Below are 19,286 nucleotides of genomic sequence, written 5' to 3' on the forward strand. Positions count from 1 at the left end.
TACTCCCAAACACACACACACACACACACACACACACACACACACACACACACACACACACACACACACACACACACACACACACACACTGGTTTAAGAGTAGATGACTGATGTTTCTTAGTGTCCTGAAGAAAGTGGTCACCGAGTGCAGTACCAGTTGAGCAATCTATACATTTTACACTTAACACTTTTTTTATTATCATAGAATATAACCAAAAAAGTGACAATTTAGTCCTATTTAGCTCAGCTGGTAGGTCATAGCATTAACACTGGTCAGATTGGCACCTTGGTCAGTTTGGTTCACACGGTCTTAGCAACACTGAAAAGCACCCAGCAATTCATATAAGTTAAATTAAAACAAAAGTAGGTTTAAGTCAAACACTAGTAAAGCTAGCTTTTTAGTGTAAAGGTATTGATTCCCTTTTTTTCACTACTTGATTCGATTACTTACTTACTTATAGTTGAGCTAAATGGGACCTTGCATCAAGAGGAGGGAAAACCACCAAACATTTTGACTTACAATAGGGAGGTATTGGGAAAAGTTTTTCTTCCCTATGTTACAAAGGTGGTCCCTTCTAGCTCAACTGGTAGTGTAGAGCATTAACATCCCATGTTCATGGTCAGCGGTTTAGTTCCCTGCCTTCCGGACACTTAAGTACATCAGACATATCTTGTGTGTTACACTAAAGTAGTGCCAAGGCTCTAAGTCATCCCATGTAGCTCAACTGATGCAAACCATGAAGGCTGCAAAGGTCAGTGGTATCATTCCCTCCTTCTTTATGAAGCCTCTACAATCTTTTCAGTTTCAGTTATCAGTTAAATTTATATGAAAGGAGGTTAAAAACTACAGATGCTTCTTGGTTTGAAAGGTACAGATTACGCTTTGGGATAACTCACATTTTTTTGATCATAGTCTTTGATACAAATAATAACACCCTGACTATTTGTGTGTTTACCCCCTTTCTTATGATTTTTCTTATCTAGCTCAGCTGGTAGGGCATTAACACTGCCATGATCAGTGATTAGATTCCCATCTACCCATATTTTATATCTTGTATTTATATGAAAGTAGGTTCAAAACTAAACACTTGTAAAAGTTATTTTTGGAAACATCATTTGGATTACATTATTTGATTGAAAATAACACTCTTGCTCTTTGTTTCCCTCTTTTTGTGGAGTGTTCTCCTTTAGCTCAACTAGAGCTTGTCATTAACACCACCAAAGTCAGTGGTTCGGTTCCCAAACACTTCATAACACTTAATAGCAAAAGGGTTAATGCTATGCTCTACCAGCTGTTATTGATGTGAGCAAACATTAAAGAAGGTAAACACACGTATTCATGGATACAAATATGATTCAAAAACAGTAATCGATTGATGAACCTAAATCTAATGTAACAAATGTAATTTGGTGGATGCTGTTTAGCGTCATTCAGAAAGTGGGAATCGAACCACTGACTGGCAGTGCTGATGCACTACCAGCTGAGCTAGACGAAAAAAGTCATCACAAAGAGGGAAAACACAATATTACGGTATGCTCTTTCTGTGTTATTTAGCGCCCCCAGCAGGCATGTGGGGCCTACCGCATGAGCACTTTTTTTAATCGACAATGTGATGTCATCGATTGAGCTATTGACACAAAACGTGCAACAATGTTCAGCATATAAAATAAGGCCTGTATACCAAGTCTCAGTAATTGTCTTCTATCGGGCCAGCGGGACTGTGAATTATTGACAGATTTGAAAAACTATATGCGTAAGTGACCAATCCAGAATAACAATAAGAAGAATCCTTACAATAACAATAGGTATCCACAGGTACTCTGTGAATGTCTTATAATGTCTAGGTAGAAACGGGAATACATATTTTATTCTATCTATGTATCTTTTCAGAATTTAACCTTTGAATAGACTAAAAGACTAACTGACACAAGATCTTGTGAAATGGAATTTCAAAATTTGAACAGATGGAATCTCTCTCTCTCTTTCTCTCTCTCTCTCTCTCCCTCTCCCCTTCTCTCTTACGTGTGGGTGGTTGGTAGGTTGCATCTGAGCGAAAAATGTATGCACACACAAATGCACAAGCACAGAGGCATAGTGCAGGAATACATTGTGTGGGTTTTGAAAGGGCATAGACCCCTGTGCATGTGCATGTCAATATTGAAAAGCAATGCAATATTTAGAATAGTTACACTACAAGCATGAGCTGCATCTTTAATAACATTGTGACCTACTTCCCGATGAGTAAAAGTCAACATTGTCGCCATCAATGGCAGCCAGCTGCCATGGAAGGAACGTCCTGGACGTGCACTAATGTGACACTGACATGTCAGCCATTTTAATTATTCATGAATAGACTGTCTGAGCCATTTATCTCTACCCTTTAATTGAGCTTGAAATGTCCTCTTCCCAACTTGCACTCTTTTTGTTTCCCATTACGGGGGAGGGCAAGCTGAATGTCAGATGTAGGCCCACACTGTTGATTTTGAGGAGCCCACTCCACACCAGAGCACCCCAAGCCACTTGTTGGCAAACTCTGGGTCAGAAGGGGGTTATTGAGAAATGGTTGGCATGTACCCATCAGGCTTTTGTATAAAAACACACTATTCATGTAAGCTGTACGTACACAAGGCCATGTGTGAATGTACGTAAAGGCAGAAATGTGTACTGAATTTGAATATATGCATACACAATATGGATTTTTTTTGTCCCTTTTTAATTCCCATCTCTCTCTCTCTCTCTCTCTCTCTCTCTCTCTCTCTCTCCCTCACACACACACACACACACACACACACACACACACACACACACACACACACACACACACACACACACACACACACACACACACACACACACACACACACACACACACACACACACACACATACAAAAGCAAGCAATGCTGGTCTGGAACAATAGCCGATACAATTTGATTAGACACAGCTGGATAGGGACCTCTCGTGGCCTTCTTTCAAACTTTATTTACACATATTTTGGAGATATAAGGCATTATTTTTCATAAACTGTGAAATACAATAATTGCATAATCATACTATAATTCAAGAGCGGAAAAAATATAAAATGACAACTTGCTAAATGATAATTTGATATTCTTTAATGATTATAATATTTCTATAGTAGGCTATGAAGGCTATGAAATATTGACCTATTAAAATGCCTAATTGTAGCTGAAGGGTAGTTAAACGATAAACAAAGTGTATCATAGTTCGTCTCGTAGTGTTGTTTATGGTTAACGTTCAAATGCTGATACATGCAGGAAATATGACTATATATAAAACATACATATAAACATATAAAAGTTATAGGCTTTCCTCAGAGGGACCAAACACCTGTGCAGTAAGGGAGTGTGAAGCTGGTTTGTTGCTATCCTGAAGCCCAGTTAACTAAATACAATAATATAAAGAAATGTCATTTCAACCTGGAGGGATGGGCTGGATTGCTATTTTATTTATTGGACACACACACGCACGCACGCACGCACGCATGCACACGCACGCACACGCACAAAAACATACACAGACACACACACACAGGCGCTTTTCTACCGTCTTATTTTAATGTTCGAGGGCTTTATTATTACAAACAGTCATTACGTCTACATTTAGAAACACCATTAGAATGAGGAGGACAAACCTCTCAAATGTGAACCAACTAGTCAAATTGAACCATAACGTGTCAGCATTGATCAACTACAATGACCACGATGCATTGCACCTAAACAGTCATCGTGACACATCGACAACATTGAAAGCTTGCTCACAGGATCCCATCCATTTCAGAACTTTAGAGCCTCATTATGGTTTGTGGTTTACGTGAGGGGCTTTGCCTATGTGTCTAAGCAACCGCAGTGTGTCCGTAATTGAATGACACGATTCATGCGTGAACATTTTTGGCTAGCTTATAACCTTGGCAAAAAAAAACTGCTCGGCGTGCCCCAAGTAGTCGTGTGCTAAAGCTAGCTTATCTCACGTAAATAAAACCGCTAGACCTTGTGCTAAAGGTTCACATTACAGGGCTGCTGGTGCATGGTTGCTGAGCAATATCGCCTGGTGAGTAGCTATGTTATTATTGCATTTTCCTTCAAATGTGCCAGCGTAACGTGTTTGGTCTGGTGATGCTGTGCTGTGTCGGCTGGTGGCTACACTTGACAGCTAGCTTACTTGAAGTTAGCTTCCTCGTTCAGGATCTAGAGTTTGCATATGTGTCTGCCGAAAAGATGCTGATGGATTGGCTATAGATATGTTATATTACATGACTTCTGAGGAGCTTCCTATAATTGTGTGACAGGCTGATGTTTTAACATTATGCTGAGTTGCCCCTCGGCAGTACGTGGGAATGTTGACTGTGATCACGTGAGTTGCAACAGGGAAGTCAATAGTGCTGGAGAGTCCCTCGTTTAGAATACTAGTGGTTTACAACCTAAAGCTATATGCAATTTATTACCTTCAATGGTAGCAAGATAGACTGATGCACGTCGCATGTATTCCTGTCTGAGGTGACTTCTAGTTAGACCGACTATTTTGCTTTCTACTCTGCTACTAAATGACGGAGGGATGGCCAACTAACTTTGGGTAACAATCAGCTATTTTGTGTCTACTAGGGGCTTTTAATTTGAATCTCTGATATTGTATAAATATATAGATATATTCTTTAGTTTTTTTGACTTCTTTCGTGGACTGGGCCGTTATCAGTCATGGCGATTGTATGTGGAGTAGAGCGATAAGGTTTCAGCAGTCTCTGCCCATTTGGCATGGCCGACGCTGATTAATGTCATAGACCTTTGTCACGGGAAAAGGAAACGCACTGTATTACCTATGAGGTATATTTCTTAGGTTTGTCATTCATTACCACTGGTTTCATGACTGTTTTCCTAATGGAATAAGGTAGTACAGCGAAATTACTCATTCAAAATGCTTTCTAAACAGAGAGCGATATGGACCAAGAGACGCAGGGGGATAGGCGATATATTTTGAATGTGAATGCACTGTCAATACTATTGGATGCTTAACTGCTCAATTTTATCCCCCCCCATTCCAGCTTTCCTGAACATCAGGTTCCAGAATTACAGGATCTACAGGTTCCATTCAAATATGACTTTGTCATTACCCTGGTTTTGCACATACATCACCTAGATCTGAGAAGAGAGGATTAATACTGTTCCAGGCCAGTGCCGCACATGGTGTGGGTGAAACATAAGCCATGAACCTCCATCAAGTCCTCACAGGGGCAGTCAATCCAGGGGACAACTGCTTCTCCGTGGGGAGTGTCAACAATGTGCCATTCACGGTAAGAGATTGACATAGCCTTGCAGTGAACTTGCTTGCAGCCCTTTTAAAGTCGATATTGCCTGACCCATGTTTTAATACCTTAGTAGACTACAATGATCCTGTTTACTCTTTTTACTTTGATTAGTGTCTTCACTGTTTAACCAAAGGTATTTGTTGATGTGTTGAAAGGGAAATTACCAAGTTGTCAACCCTAAATAATACACACTATACTCTATGTAAATTAATGGTGATTGTTGTTACTATAAATCTTCTTTATTTTTGGGGTTGTGACTTATTTTATTTATTATTATAATTGTTTTAATTTACTTGCCGATTTGATGTGATTTAAATAGCAATCATCCTAATGGATTCTTTGTTAGACTCCATTGACTGAATAGGGGTAATTTACTTTAAAGTTCCCACAAAAATGGCAGATGACGGTCTATCTGATGGTGGGACATTGGTGGTGGTGTGGGCAGGTGTCATTTTCATCCCTGTCTGAGTGCATATCCCCTGACTTGCCCCTCTGTCTTCCGGTGCGAAAGGCCTATGCGTCCGGCTGTGACGTGGTGATCTTGGGAAGTGACTTTGAGCGGCTGCAGATCATCCCCGGGGCAAAGCATGGTAACATCCAAGTGGGCTGCGTGGACTGCTCCCTGGACAGAGGACGGGTAAGAGCACCTCAGCTACAAAAAAAATCCCAAAGTACATGCGTGTGGATTTATGTGTGTAACCTTTCGCAACACAAGGTTAACATTGACATGGGGAGGCAAATGCTATATTTTTGTGGTTTTAGCTGTCACATGCATCTCCATAGCTTGAAGGAGAAGCTTTAGCAAAGGCAAGGGGAAATGAGTGGAATACAAGCCATTTATATTTACTTATGATTCGTTTTTGTCATGAGTTTAAGAAGGGAAGTGTGTGTGTGTGTGTGTGTGTGTGTGTGTGTGTGTGTGTGTGTGTGTGTGTGTGTGTGTGTGTGTGTGTGTGTGTGTGTGTGTGTGTGTGTGTGTGTTGCCTTTTTGGTGTTTGTGTGTGACTTGCTCCATTCATCATCCCTGACAGTTGACATTATTTACATCATTAGGTACACGGCTTGTATTACTCAAGGTCCTCCACCTCACTACAGCTGAAATAATTTTCGTCAGTCACTCTATTCAGCAGTGTGGAAGTGTGCTGTGTCATAGTCAACACTTTTAGGCTTGGAAGGTTTTTGGGCCTGGAAGTTATTTTTCCTCCCCTCATTAAGCCTTATATTTCCTTTATGCAAGGCCCCTTACTATTAGATGGGTGATGATATTCTATACCCAATTATCATTGTTTGCCTTTGCTGTGTTTCCGGCAACAGATTGCAGCTTCATATGGAGGCATTGTTTGTGTGTTTGAGCCCGTGGGGCGGACCGATCCGAAATCCACGACACCAACGGTGAGTAGCTTAGGATTACACAGTACATTGGACTGTGGGTAAAGTGGCAGAAGGAATAGAACAAGTTTCTAAAAAGTACTTGACATTAAGAGGTTTATATGTGTATAGTGCCATGTGATAGAACGGCTACGCCAGTGCTTCTAACTATTTTACGTGATATAATGCAAATTTAGACAAGTACTTTTCAAATGTTTTTATTTTGGGATCTGGTGACTGGTTTTGCATCTTTTTAAGTATCCTTTTGATTTAAATATACAATTGGTTTAGACTATCGGCTTACTAATTATCTGGCTATCAAACTGTTCTTTATGTTACTTTATTTAAATGGCTCTCCTTTGCATACATTTGTCTACAGAAGTTGGAGTTCCAGTGGCAGAAAAGTGGCCAAATAGTTCTCCAGTCAGTAGTGAGGAACCTTGCCTGGCACCCCTCAGGTACAGTCCCACAGCATCTGTTCTAGTACTGCCAAACCCAGAGCGCACCGGCTGTCCCGAAAAGGCTGCTTGAGCAACAATAACAAACAGAGTTGTCCATCATTTACAAAACATGTCCTCATGACTAATGCCTTGGGCTCCTCCAGGGAGGTATCTGTTGACAGGCTCCAACAGCCTCCAGTTGTGGTCCAACAGCGCTAGGCCAGGTGCTGACCATGAGGCGGAAGGGAAGCCCACAGAGCTGACCATTGACAGCCCTCCGTCTCCATGGAGGTGCATCTGGCTCAGCAGGTGAGGACAAGATATTGTACTCATTGCACTGTGTTGAACATTCGGGGGGGGGGGGGGGGGTTACTCTACTCTCCTCTCCTCTCGTGCCTGGTTTTTACAGCTTTTATTTGTTCATGTTTTTAATTGCCTTTTTATTATGTTGATTTGATATGCACTGTTAAGTAACATCTGTGCTATATAAAAACATTGTAAATGATTAATTCATAAATGGCTCATTAACTAATGGGAATGCCCAGCGGTTTTGGGAGCCCCTGCCCTAGCCTTCTGTTTTCAGAATCGTCTTCATTAATTTCTGGTTTCCCTTGCTATAGGACAGCATCGCCGGTCAATCTGATAAAGTTCTCTCCTGACGGAGAGTTCTTTGCTACAGCTGGACTTGTAAGTTGTCCCCATACCTATTCCTTAATTACCCTGGTTACGATTTCCCATATACGGTTGATACGTATACGGTTTAGCAACAATAAAATCGTCATCATTAAAATAACTGCTAGTAGTTGCTTGCTAACCCTCAATGCTATCCAGAGGTTTGAACAGGAGTTGTCCTATCGTTTGATTGGCTTCTGCAATTCTACCCTGTGCTACCTCCATGCAGGATGACTGCCTGGTGAAGGTGTGGTACAGCACCATTAAGTGGCAATCGGGAGTGTCCAGCCTCTTCACACCCCCAGAGGCTGGCTCAGCCCATGGAGAGCTGGCCTTCTCCTTCGTCTACCTGGCCCATCCACGCTCCGTCACTGGCTTCTCCTGGAGGCAGACCAGCAAGTACATGCCCCGGTAAGGGAGGTTGATTTTACGGTTGTCAATCAGGATGTTTTACTCCCTTGCTAGACATTGCACGGAGCATGAAAATAAACAAAATGTCTTGTTATTTTTTTTTATGAGAAACAAAAGCATTTGTTTTTAAACGTCAATATTTTTTGGTCTAAAAGTAATTGGGTGATTGCTGCAGGCAGCACTCAACTATGTTTAGCCTTTGTTATGATTTCTTTCATACTCTACAGACTTTGAGACCCATCTTCTCCCACAATCCTTCACCTAGAGACTATTCCAGTTTGTAAATGTTTAAAATCGATTTGAAATATACTTGTAGAGCATCGGGAGTTTATCTGTGAAGATCCACATTTATTCTCCCATGGGTCCCAATGGAGACTTTCTTCTTTCTTGACATAACAGTTGTCTTTTACAAGATTTTCCCACTCTCAAATTAACTCTCATACTTCAAAGGACAGACAGTGGGACATCCATGTTTCCATGTTTTTTTTTGTTGTCCATGTTTTTCTGCTTCTATTGAGCATGACCCCGTCCAATTTATAGTAGTACGAGAATGAGGCTATGGTTTAAGGCTAGTTTATGTTTCTAAATGCATTTTCAGCATGAATTGTATTTTCTAGTTGAAATTCAATATTTGACCTGTTGACATAAGCCAGAAGCCAGGTCCAGTCCTAAGGATGTTTTCTGCTAGCTTTTATTATTTATGTTGGCATAAGTATGAACAGTATGAAATTTGTCAGAGTATCCTGAAACAAAGGGGAAAGTAGCGAAGCAAAAGTTTGCCACAACATCCCCAAAAAGGCAAAATAACATCCAGTCTCAAGCCTTCCAGATGGGTGTTAGCATATTCCTTGCAGCTAAAGTTACTGCTGAAATGTACTGCTACTTCTGCTGAAAGGAAGAAAATGAAAAGTGAAACGAAGGAACCGGGAACTTCTTTTAATACCAAACCGCCCCGAATTGAGGGAGCTTTTGATCAACTTTTGATGGCTCAAGGTGTAGACTAACTGTTATAATAAAAAAGAAGCCATTGTGTCAGGTTACTTCCTTTGGGCTGGATCTTGCTCCCGGGCAATGTCAACAGGTAAAATAATATTTAACTCAAATATGTACATTAGAACACATTTGGTTGGTTCCTCTCAGGCAAAAAATGAAAAAAGAACAAACATACCTTGTGATTCTTTTTCTAATCAATACACACCCTATGTTGAGCCTCACCCTTGCAGTTTTACTTTGAAATGGTTCATTTTAGGAATACAACGAGCACACAATCTTTTATTAAACTAGATTGGTTCTTAAGCATATTTATATATATATATATATATATATATATATATATATATATATTTTATTAGCTTTTACATTTTGCGCTTTGTCTTGAAGTGCATGCCGTAGTATGCATTTAACATCTAATTTATACAGACCCCTGATGTCTGAAATGTTAATTCCTTTGGGTTGTCACCAAGGGTAGTTTAACATTTGCAGGAAATTAAAGATTATTTCATGCAAAATAGGTTATTCGCAGACACCTATATACCCAGCTGTAATATCCTGGTCTGACCTGAAATTGTCCTCTGACTCAAAGGATAATGTGATGCAAGTCTAATGTGATAAGCCACTAGCATAGACGTACAGGAAATGTAGTCCAAAATTGACCATATTGGGTTACGGAACTCTGCCTCTGACATAATTAAGGCTATAGTAAATATTAATCTGACACACAATATTGTCTGCTGCTATATATGGGAATTTAGGAAAAATTTATTTGACATACAGACAGGTCTACCATTGTGTATCTTTGGAAGATACCCCTAGATGTATAATTTTGTTCCATCTTAATTTTGTTCACTGATAAGGGGATTCAAACACCCTATTTGTACTGTTTACTGAAATTAAGAAACTCCTCATTCATTCCCCATTCTAATGGAGTCTTTTCCAGTAAATCTGGAAAATGACAAGAGTATAACCTTTTGCTGCTGTTAAAGAGTTAAGTTTGCCTTTGCCGATCATGCAGCTGTTCCCTAATATCGGAGCAGCATAATCGATGGCGACGCTTTACGTCACGCTTTTTTACGCTTCCATCTTCCCACAAACTTCACAACTGAGTGTCTTGTGTCCTGCGGTTTTCCCACCAGAGGGTCGGTGTGTAGCGTGCTGCTCACCTGCTGTAAGGACAGCGTGTGTCGTCTCTGGGCGGAGACCCTCCTGCCCGATGACAGTCTCCTCTCCAGTCACCATAACAACCATGCCACCGGTCAGCAGAGTGACCCGCCGCGACCGTCTGGACCCTGCAGGAAGAACGGCTCTAACGAGGGGTCACGGGGAAGGGCACCGCTGCAGGTGAGCCTCATTGTAGCATGTTTTACTGTGATGACTGAAGTGGAACAGGGCCCTCTGGTCGCAAGGGTACCCCCGGGTCCTAGTTGAATGAGGACACTCAACTTTGTGGATGGCGAGAACAACGCTGTTATTTTGTGAAGCCCTTAACAAAGTGGGGAAAACCAGCACGCAAGATGTTAAGCTATTCTATTAAAGAAAATGGAAATGTCCTCTCCTCCATCCCTTTGTTAGCTCCGGCTTGCTTGCTTTTTTTTTTTAGTGGGGAATTCAAACCCGACTAATTTTGCGAATTAGCATAGCGCAGAGATAAGAGATTGGGAGGGAGGGTGTGTGTGGGGGGGGGAAAAAGAAAAGAAAAAAAAAAAGCACAGAAGAGAAGAGGCTTTAGAGAAGTTAAAAGGGAAAATTAATTGGCTATCAGACACAAATATGGTTTTCTGAGCTTTGTAGGGCTTAAAAGAAACATCAGTGAGGGAAAACTGGCCTGATTGCTATAATCTGTGCTACCACCTTCAAAAGATAGCTCTAACCTTCTTTGTTTCAAAGTTTTTTTTGATTTAGAATGATTCATCTACTTTTCTATGTCTCTTTGCGAACATAGGTCAGTTTAAACCAAGAAGAGGCATTTATTTGTTTGTCTTCGTTACCTAATTTTCCTCGAACATATACAATTTACTGTGTGTGTGTGTGTGTGTGTGTGTGTGTGTGTGTGTGTGTGTGTGTGTGTGTGTGTGTGTGTGTGTGTGTGTGTGTGTGTGTGTGTGTGTGTGTGTGTGTGTGTGTGTGTGTGTGTGTGTGAAATTCTAGACTATTTGGATGGGGCCAGTTTTTTTTTTTATAAAGAAATCATATGAAGTAATTCTAAAATGACCCCAAAAGATGATAAAATGCATATTCTAGTCATTTGATGTTAAAGATACCCAGTGCCTTTCTAATGTCTTGAACAGTAGGTTTGGACCTCCTCCGTGTACGTAGAGTCACTCTCCCTTTCTTCCACCCTTAACGGTGGAAGAATACGTAAGTTAATTGGTGTATTCTGTTCCAGCTCAACCTGCAGGACTCCTATGGGATGCCTTCTTTCCACGGCGTGGCCCATCCCTCTGTGACCGGCTGCTTGCCCCACCTGAACGGGAGGCACTACAGCCACAAATCAGGCAGCAACACCCTGCCCCATGCCAACGCTCTGTGTCACTTCCACATCGCAGCAAGCATCAACCCAGCAACAGGTTGCAACCATTTGAAAAATACATCCATTTTTATTATTAAAAGAAACAGGTATTATTAAAATAAATTAATATATATCTATTTATAATATATAAATGAAGGCGGAATCGCCTCATAATTATTTTTTATTATGACCGGCTTGATACAAGTAAGCAAGTTTAGCCCTAACCCTAATTCTAATTTAGTCCAATTAGAATTCATAATACATATTTGGGATTGATATTTTATACAGTCTAATGACCAAAGGTCATATTATTGTCCTGAATACGTGTTTTTTGGAATGCAGTAGATGGTGTTCAAGAATCTCCTAATCTAATCCAGAATTTAAGAATGGGCTTGGAAAAAGGAAAATGAATCGTATTCTTAGTTTAATAATTAAAAGCAATCTTGTACTATACAAAGTAAAGTGGGTTTAAGCGAAGTCACCTACACCTCTGATTTAAATAGGTAAGAAATTATGACCTTCTTTATTGGGGATTTTTTAAATGGAGTCCTCCCAATTGCCTAAAATGATCTAATTTTACCGGCTGTTCAACAGGATTGTCGGCAGTTTAAACGGCAAACATCTGGAAGCTGTTGTTAATTTCCCCTTTGACTCGCACATTTGTGACATTGCATATTTTTAGTGGCATATCCCATTTATTTCTGTGATATTTAGATGGCATTCAATGGAAACTTATGGCAGCCTTTATAGTTGCCTATTCCAACCCACAGTCCTGATGGCAAATTTGTGAATGTCTTTATCCCAGACATCCCCCTGCTCCCCTCCATCTCCTCTCTATGTGGGGGAGACGATGAGGAACCGGGAGGGCCCTTCACAGTCCACTGGCTGAACAACAAGGAGCTCCACCTCACTCTGGCCATGGAGGTCTTCCTCCAGCAGCTCCGGGGCAGCCTGGAGCATGAGGCTGAGCCAACGCAGGAAGGTGTGCATAATGCTGTTCTTTAACAGTAGGACTATCCTCTTAGGCCCTGTCCACACGGGAGAAAACAATCTTTTCCCCTCCGTTTTCCTTTGATGCGTTTCAGGAATATGTCTACTACGCTGTAGTACATATTCAAGGCGAGTGTGTGGCGCTGGTTCTCCACAAAAAAAAGTGGAGTGCATCAAGCCTTCCCGCTGTATACAGACATACAGTCGAGGAGGAGAAAGCAGTTGTTAAACATTTTAGATTGACCAGAAATACTTTAATTTACAGTTAGAAATTTAATTTACCAAGGGGCTGTATTTAAAGCTCCAAAAATAATACAAATCAAAAGATAATTTTTAAAAAATGCAACGCAACTCTAACGTTGCCCAGCTGGTTGGGGGTCGATGACGTCATCGTTTGCGTTTCAGGCGTCCACACAAATCCAAACATGAAAACGCATAGGTCGGGTTTTTATCTTATCCACCATCGCAGGTGGTTTCAGAAAAGTGTGAGCAGATATGAACATTTTAACAGTAAAACAGTGGTCTCTACGTGAACATCTTTGGAAGTAGCGTGGTGCAAAAGTTTGTAGAGAATAAGAAAGTTTGAAAAATAAAGCCTAAGAATAACAATAGTTGAGTGCTGCTTGCAGCACTCACCTTAATTTGATTAGCTTTGTCAGGTGTAAATGATGAAGGAAAATCATTAGTCAGGTATACAAAATGTATTATGTCTAGACTAGCAAGGCTCCAATTACCAAACCCTTGAGTCCTTGCATGTCAACTAGCGAAAACAGAAAATGTACTAATTAACCAACATTTTTCTTTATCAGAGCCAGAAGAGGAAGTCAACTCTGATGATGCAGACCCTAGCTCCACTGACCCCCAGGGGTCTGAGAGGAGGTCCTTGGAGCTTCCAGCGGCGGCGGTGGAGCACCGGGTGGAGGTGTTGCTGGCGGAATGGAACAAAGGGGCGGACATGTTGTTCAGCATCCACCCTATGGACGGCTCCCTGTTGGTCTGGAACGTGGACTGGCTTGATGAATATCAGCCAGCCATGTACAGACAAGCTCAGGTGGGTGTTTCCATTGTGGGCTGATGCTGCTGTGTGTGGTAGGAATTCATGTTATTATCTGGGGGGATAATGGTCTCCATTAGGGCGAAGTATGACTGTTCCCTTGCTAATTGCAACTTGGAACCTGTAGAACAACAAACTTATGAAAGAGTATTGTTTATGATGATTTCTTTTAACGTGGTTAAATATAATGCATCAAATCCTTGCTCTACATTCATCCTTTTCTTGTAGTCCTTGATAGTGTTACTGTTATTAGGTCTTAAATCAAGTAAGTGATTAAAACGATGACGATGTCTGGCCTAGAGGCTCAGTTTTAAGGTAAGCAGTTGTTTTTTTATCCTGGCTTTACAATTGATTCTTTTCTTCACACTTTTTTTTACATCCAAATTATGAGCATCCATTCCCAGATATTCAGTATGCTTGTGTGGCACCTGTAATGTCCATACTGATGGATTTATTCAATTTGACCATTTTGTAAATCCTAATGCGTTTTTGTTATTAAATGACATTGCAAAGTGTGCATTAGCCAGGATGTCATTCAGAATGTAAATCATTTTTGGCAGTCATGATTGCCTCTCTCCCATTCTAATGGCTTCCTCTGTAGCCATTCAGCTAATGGTATTCTAATTAAGTGTGACTTCATATAAAATTTCAATTTTCCTTGATGCATTTTATCAGCTGCTTTACAATGGAGAGAGGCTTCTGCTTGGCCGGCCAGTCAGGCATAGCAGCCGATAACTCGCCCTCTGTCATTTCCACTTTAGTTAATATTGGCAAGATATTGTTTGCCCGCAGCCGTGCTTTGACACAAAAGTACATGACGTCCATAGTACTATTTGTCATCCGATTTGATCACTCTTTTAGTGTGGAAGATTAGACCAGCTCACATTGAGGATTGATTTTGAAATCAATAATTTCAACTTAACTTTGTTTTGCTTCCATTTTATATTGCATCGGTTTTGGCATCTTTTGCACTCCTAACTTTCCCTGAAAGGAGAGATACATCTTCAAGAAGTTATATCAAATCAAGGAGCAAGTTTCCAATCTGTTGTCTCAAATAGATAGAGGCGTCAATACTTCTCGTGCTTTATACACTTTATTCGTGGGCTCACGCAGGACACCCCAAATAGAACGAGGCAATACCATATCTAACTGTTCAGCTATTAATACGTTCCTCAACACGCTCCTGAAATACTTCTCCAGGTTTCTTCCTTGAGAGCTGTGGTAGTTTTTCCGAGGGGGTGAGGCCATAGTTTTGGTTGGAATCGTGGCCTGTGAATCCCTTTGAGACTGTGACCACGGGCTACCCAAACAAAATTGACTTGACTTGAAAAAGCGATGTATAAACCTAGCTGCTACTCATCTAGAACCCCCGCCAAACCTTTCCCCCTCCCTCCCTTCATCGCTCAGGTGTCCTTCGTGTCCCGCATCCCGGTGGCGTTCCCCACTGGCGACGCCAACTCCCTGAGCCGCAGCGTCACCATGTACGCCTGCAACAAGAACGTGGACCTGGCCATCCAGCACTGCCGGCAGTGGCCGTGCAGGGGCACGCTGCCCCGCTCCACCTCCGCCCTCATCAGCTACGGCGGCCAAGGGAAGGCGGCGTCCGGAAGCAGCCTCCGCCTCAGCATCTTCACGCCCAACGTGCTCATGATCTCCACGCACGCCGACGGCTCCCTCAACCAGTGGGCGGTGAGCTTCGCCGAAGACTCGGCCTTCTCCACCGTGCTCAGCGTCTCGCACAAGTCGCGCTACTGCGGCCACCGCTTCCACCTCAACGACCTGGCCTGCCACTCGCTGCTGCCGCTGCTCCTCACCACCTCGCACCACAACGCCCTCTGCACGCCCGACGTGGACCGGCTGGCGCCGCCGGGGGCCCACTCTTCCGGCCTCTCCCGGACCACCCCCGCTGGACGGGGCCCGCGCCCCAGCCGGGTGTCCCTGGGCGTCGTCTCCCAGGACCCCAACGCCATCTACAGTGAGCTGATCCTGTGGAGGGTGGACCCCGTGGGGCCGCTCTCCTTCTCAGGAGGTGTCTCTGAGCTGGCCCGGATCAACTCTCTGCACGCCTCCGCCTTCGCCAACGTGGCTTGGCTTCCCGCTCTCATCCCCAGCAACTGTTTGGGTGAGTGATTAAAGAGGTTCAGGAGTAGCCGGGGTCTGCATTGGGATTCTGTGCTGTGTTCATGTGCTTTTGTAGTGAACCCTTTTTGATTTATTTCTGCTGAAGAAACAACATTAATATCTGTCCGATCACTAATTATAGCCAACAAACATGACATTTCCTCCACCCGGTTCTATTCCTAATTGGTTTGCTCTTTGTTGTTTCTGTAATATCCACTATTCATTGGTCTGTGTTTTCCTTTTTATTTCTAGGGGTGTACTGCAACTCTCCCAGTGCCTGCTTTGTAGCCAGTGACGGTCATTCACTCAGACTGTACCAGGCTGTTATTGAAGCCAAGAAACTCCTCAGTGAGCTGTCCAATCCTGACATATGTGTAAGTTTACACCCACAATAATAACGTAGTATTGTAGCACAGTGTTTCGGCTGATTGGTAGTCTTGAGGCAAATGTCACACAATGACCATTTGTTTGTACATGCACAACGACATTCTCAGTGATTGTCTGGACCCTTTGCGCCACTGGTGCGGCAGGCGTAATGTTATTTGAATGTGGTTGTCAGGCCTAGAACACCTTGAAGGCCAACAATATATAATTGGATACCTTTTTACTAAAAACGTGATGGAATTTGGGTTTGCCCACACACAGTGGTTACAGGAGACATGCAGACCTTACAAACACAACTAGTAGTATGATCATAATTTTTTACTATTTGATTAACCTTATTACCGGTAATTATAATCTAGAGTATAATTGTATAGACATTTCTGTATTGCAAACATGCAATCATGAAAGCCTGAAAAACTAGAAACACATTTGTGTAATTGGCATATTGACTTGTGGGTCTTTTTTTTTTTTGTCTGTTTGCATGATACGATCTGTGAATGGCAACACCTTGATAAGTAGTAAATGGAAACTGTTAAAACAATAAAATAATTGCTATTCCCCGAGACCTTTTAAAGGAACACGTTTCTAAGAAAGCCTTGAACAGCAGCCGAATATTATTTTTCTTTTCATGAGGTTCAAAGAATTCCTTCAGAAAGATGCTGTGGGCAGTTGTCATGCCATTCCCAATTGCTTTATATTGTTAGTCGTTTTATTTTGTTAATCCTTTCTTTTCTCTCTGCAGAAATATGTTGGAGAGGTGTTTAACATCATCAGTCAACAGTCCACAGCCAAACCTGGTTGTGTTATTGAGCTGGATGCTATCACTGACTTTGTAAGTATTATGGCTATGTCTAAAATATGTTGATGACCGAATCCCTCATGCCTATCTTAAAGGGGTAGTTCAGGATTTTTTCAGGTCTCATTTCCAAGTGAGCCAGTGTGTTATTTATCATTGGAGACCGTTTTCAACACTTTTCATTCAGTCCTTCTAGTTGCAGAAATCGCTGGTGCTAGGCTAGTGCAAGTCGAGGGGAACTGCTAGCCTGCCAATAAAAACTGTTTTACCCACTCCCGAGGCAAACCAATTATAATGCCTGACTATCGACGTCTGTGTTGATAGAATAGTGTTAGAAATAAACTCACCCTTGCATCGCATTGCATTTAGTTTATAATCCCTGTAGTTGGAAGCAAGCTATGGCAGTGGTGGACTGATATTACCTGGAGTGCGCTTCTCTGTTTACCTTCTGTGTAGTGAATTGGTTGCTACACCAGAGCAAAGTGAAATTCCGCCGCTGCTGAGAAAGTAGTCCCCCAAAATGTAATGTGATCATTGCGATACAAGGATAGTTTTATTTATTTTTTAGCCTAGCACCAGTGATTTCTGCAACTAGAAGGACTGAATGAAAAGTGTTAAACGGTCTCCAATGATAAATAACACACTGGCTCACTTGGAAATGAGACCCGATGTCCAAAATCCTGAACTACCCCCTTAAGCATCACCAGAAAGTTTTTTTAATCAAGATGTATTTTGATAAATTGGTGAGTAATGGTAATAATAATATCTATTATTATAAATATTATATATATATTATTATATAGAATTATATTATATAGAATTCTGTTGCTTTTCTAAAACGACAATTTGTGAACGGATGAATACATTCTGATGCCCGAACAGTTGAAAGACTTTTGTTGGTGACACACAAAAGTGAAGACTTCCTTTAAAAAGTGGTTCAGAGGAGAGAAGGCAACAGTGTGTTGTGTTTTTTTAACAAGAAATCTCAACACTCAAAATGAAAGGATGTTTTTTTTGTGCTGGCTTCCAGCAAGAAAGTCTACAAGTCTAGAAACGGGTGAGATTACAAACAATGCATACTAAGCAGCATAGCATATGCCAAAGCCTATGGTTGTGTTTGGTCTGTGATCCCTATGCCGTGCACATAATGTGGATGTTGTTTTCACTCCATTTATTTCAGGTGTGAAGTGAGGTAACGCTCGTTTCAGTATTTAGGCTAGTAGAAAAATCGTTTGAACTATCAACAATTTTTTTTCCCAGCATAAATGTGTGGTTGTAGTATGTGCACCCTCACATTTATGCTGGGTACACGATACAGGATAATAATAAGGATTTTGTGCCCAATATCCCCCTTCCAGCTCTGGTCAGCAAAGCCCAGATTTGTTGATAGTTCAACCGATTTCTTGTACACATGCTAGCATTCAAGTACAGTGTGTAAGCAAGCTCTGCCTGGACTCATATCAAGTCTGTCCATGCGCACAGACGGAGTCGTGCACACTGGGGAACAACTTGTGTCACGGTGTCAGGTCGGTGACCCAGCTCTGATGAAGACACCGCTCGGCTGTGTCGGGGGCTTGACCTATTATTATCAGGCTCCCCTGCCGGCGCCAACAAGCCCAGTTCAAGCAGTCCAGCGCTGAGTCTTCTCTAATGGGGAATGTGTTCTGCTTTGCTCCCTGTGCAGCAGGGGAAGGAGACCCAGCTACTCCATGTGTTTGAAGAGGACCTCATTCTAGGCAATGACGTTGGGAACCAAATTGCCACCGAATCCCCCGTTACTGCTCAACCCGGTACATTCAGACATACTCCTATTGGGCTTGTACATCATTCAGACATACTCCTATTGGGCTTGTACATCAGAATGCGTGATGGGAGTCTTTGTCGGCTGTCTTGAGTGGACTCAAGAGGGTTGTAGTACTTTAAAATTTTAAAGAAACGTGTATTTAAACCGTAATTAAAACCTAGGCTAATTAAAACGTTGTTTTGCCACGTCTTGCATGAGAAACACTGTGGCACTTTCAAACACAATAATGTTTCCCCGTAATTAATAATCATTCAATGATTAATTACTAAACAATGCCTGAAAATACGTTCTGTCTGATGCCTGAAAATAATGTTCCCAAAGTGGACATAGTGGACAAAGTGGAGGTTAAGATATAGATTACTTATTTATTATGCATGGGTTAGCATGCATAGCCCTCTTGATATTAATGTCTTCTCGA

General features: G+C 41.8%; 1 protein-coding gene across 1 annotated transcript in view; it reads left to right on the forward strand.

The window, feature by feature from the left end:
• Positions 1-3,764: 3,764 nt before the first annotated feature.
• The window catches only part of dmxl1 (Dmx like 1), a 45,738-nt gene continuing 30,216 nt past the window's right edge, over positions 3,765-19,286 (forward strand). Inside the window, exons 1-16 of the mRNA XM_084468596.1 lie at positions 3,765-4,071; positions 5,060-5,308; positions 5,835-5,960; positions 6,638-6,715; positions 7,071-7,149; positions 7,296-7,440; positions 7,752-7,818; positions 8,033-8,214; positions 10,347-10,551; positions 11,597-11,777; positions 12,525-12,701; positions 13,519-13,760; positions 15,171-15,885; positions 16,137-16,258; positions 17,011-17,100; positions 18,749-18,854. Coding sequence (XP_084324722.1) covers positions 5,222-5,308; positions 5,835-5,960; positions 6,638-6,715; positions 7,071-7,149; positions 7,296-7,440; positions 7,752-7,818; positions 8,033-8,214; positions 10,347-10,551; positions 11,597-11,777; positions 12,525-12,701; positions 13,519-13,760; positions 15,171-15,885; positions 16,137-16,258; positions 17,011-17,100; positions 18,749-18,854 — 2,602 coding nt within the window. The 5' untranslated portion in view covers positions 3,765-4,071; positions 5,060-5,221. The remainder of the gene's footprint in view (positions 4,072-5,059; positions 5,309-5,834; positions 5,961-6,637; positions 6,716-7,070; positions 7,150-7,295; positions 7,441-7,751; positions 7,819-8,032; positions 8,215-10,346; positions 10,552-11,596; positions 11,778-12,524; positions 12,702-13,518; positions 13,761-15,170; positions 15,886-16,136; positions 16,259-17,010; positions 17,101-18,748; positions 18,855-19,286) is intronic.

This window comes from Micromesistius poutassou (assembly GCF_964030765.1).
Source record: "Micromesistius poutassou genome assembly, chromosome: 5".
NCBI classification, from domain to species: domain Eukaryota; kingdom Metazoa; phylum Chordata; class Actinopteri; order Gadiformes; family Gadidae; genus Micromesistius; species Micromesistius poutassou.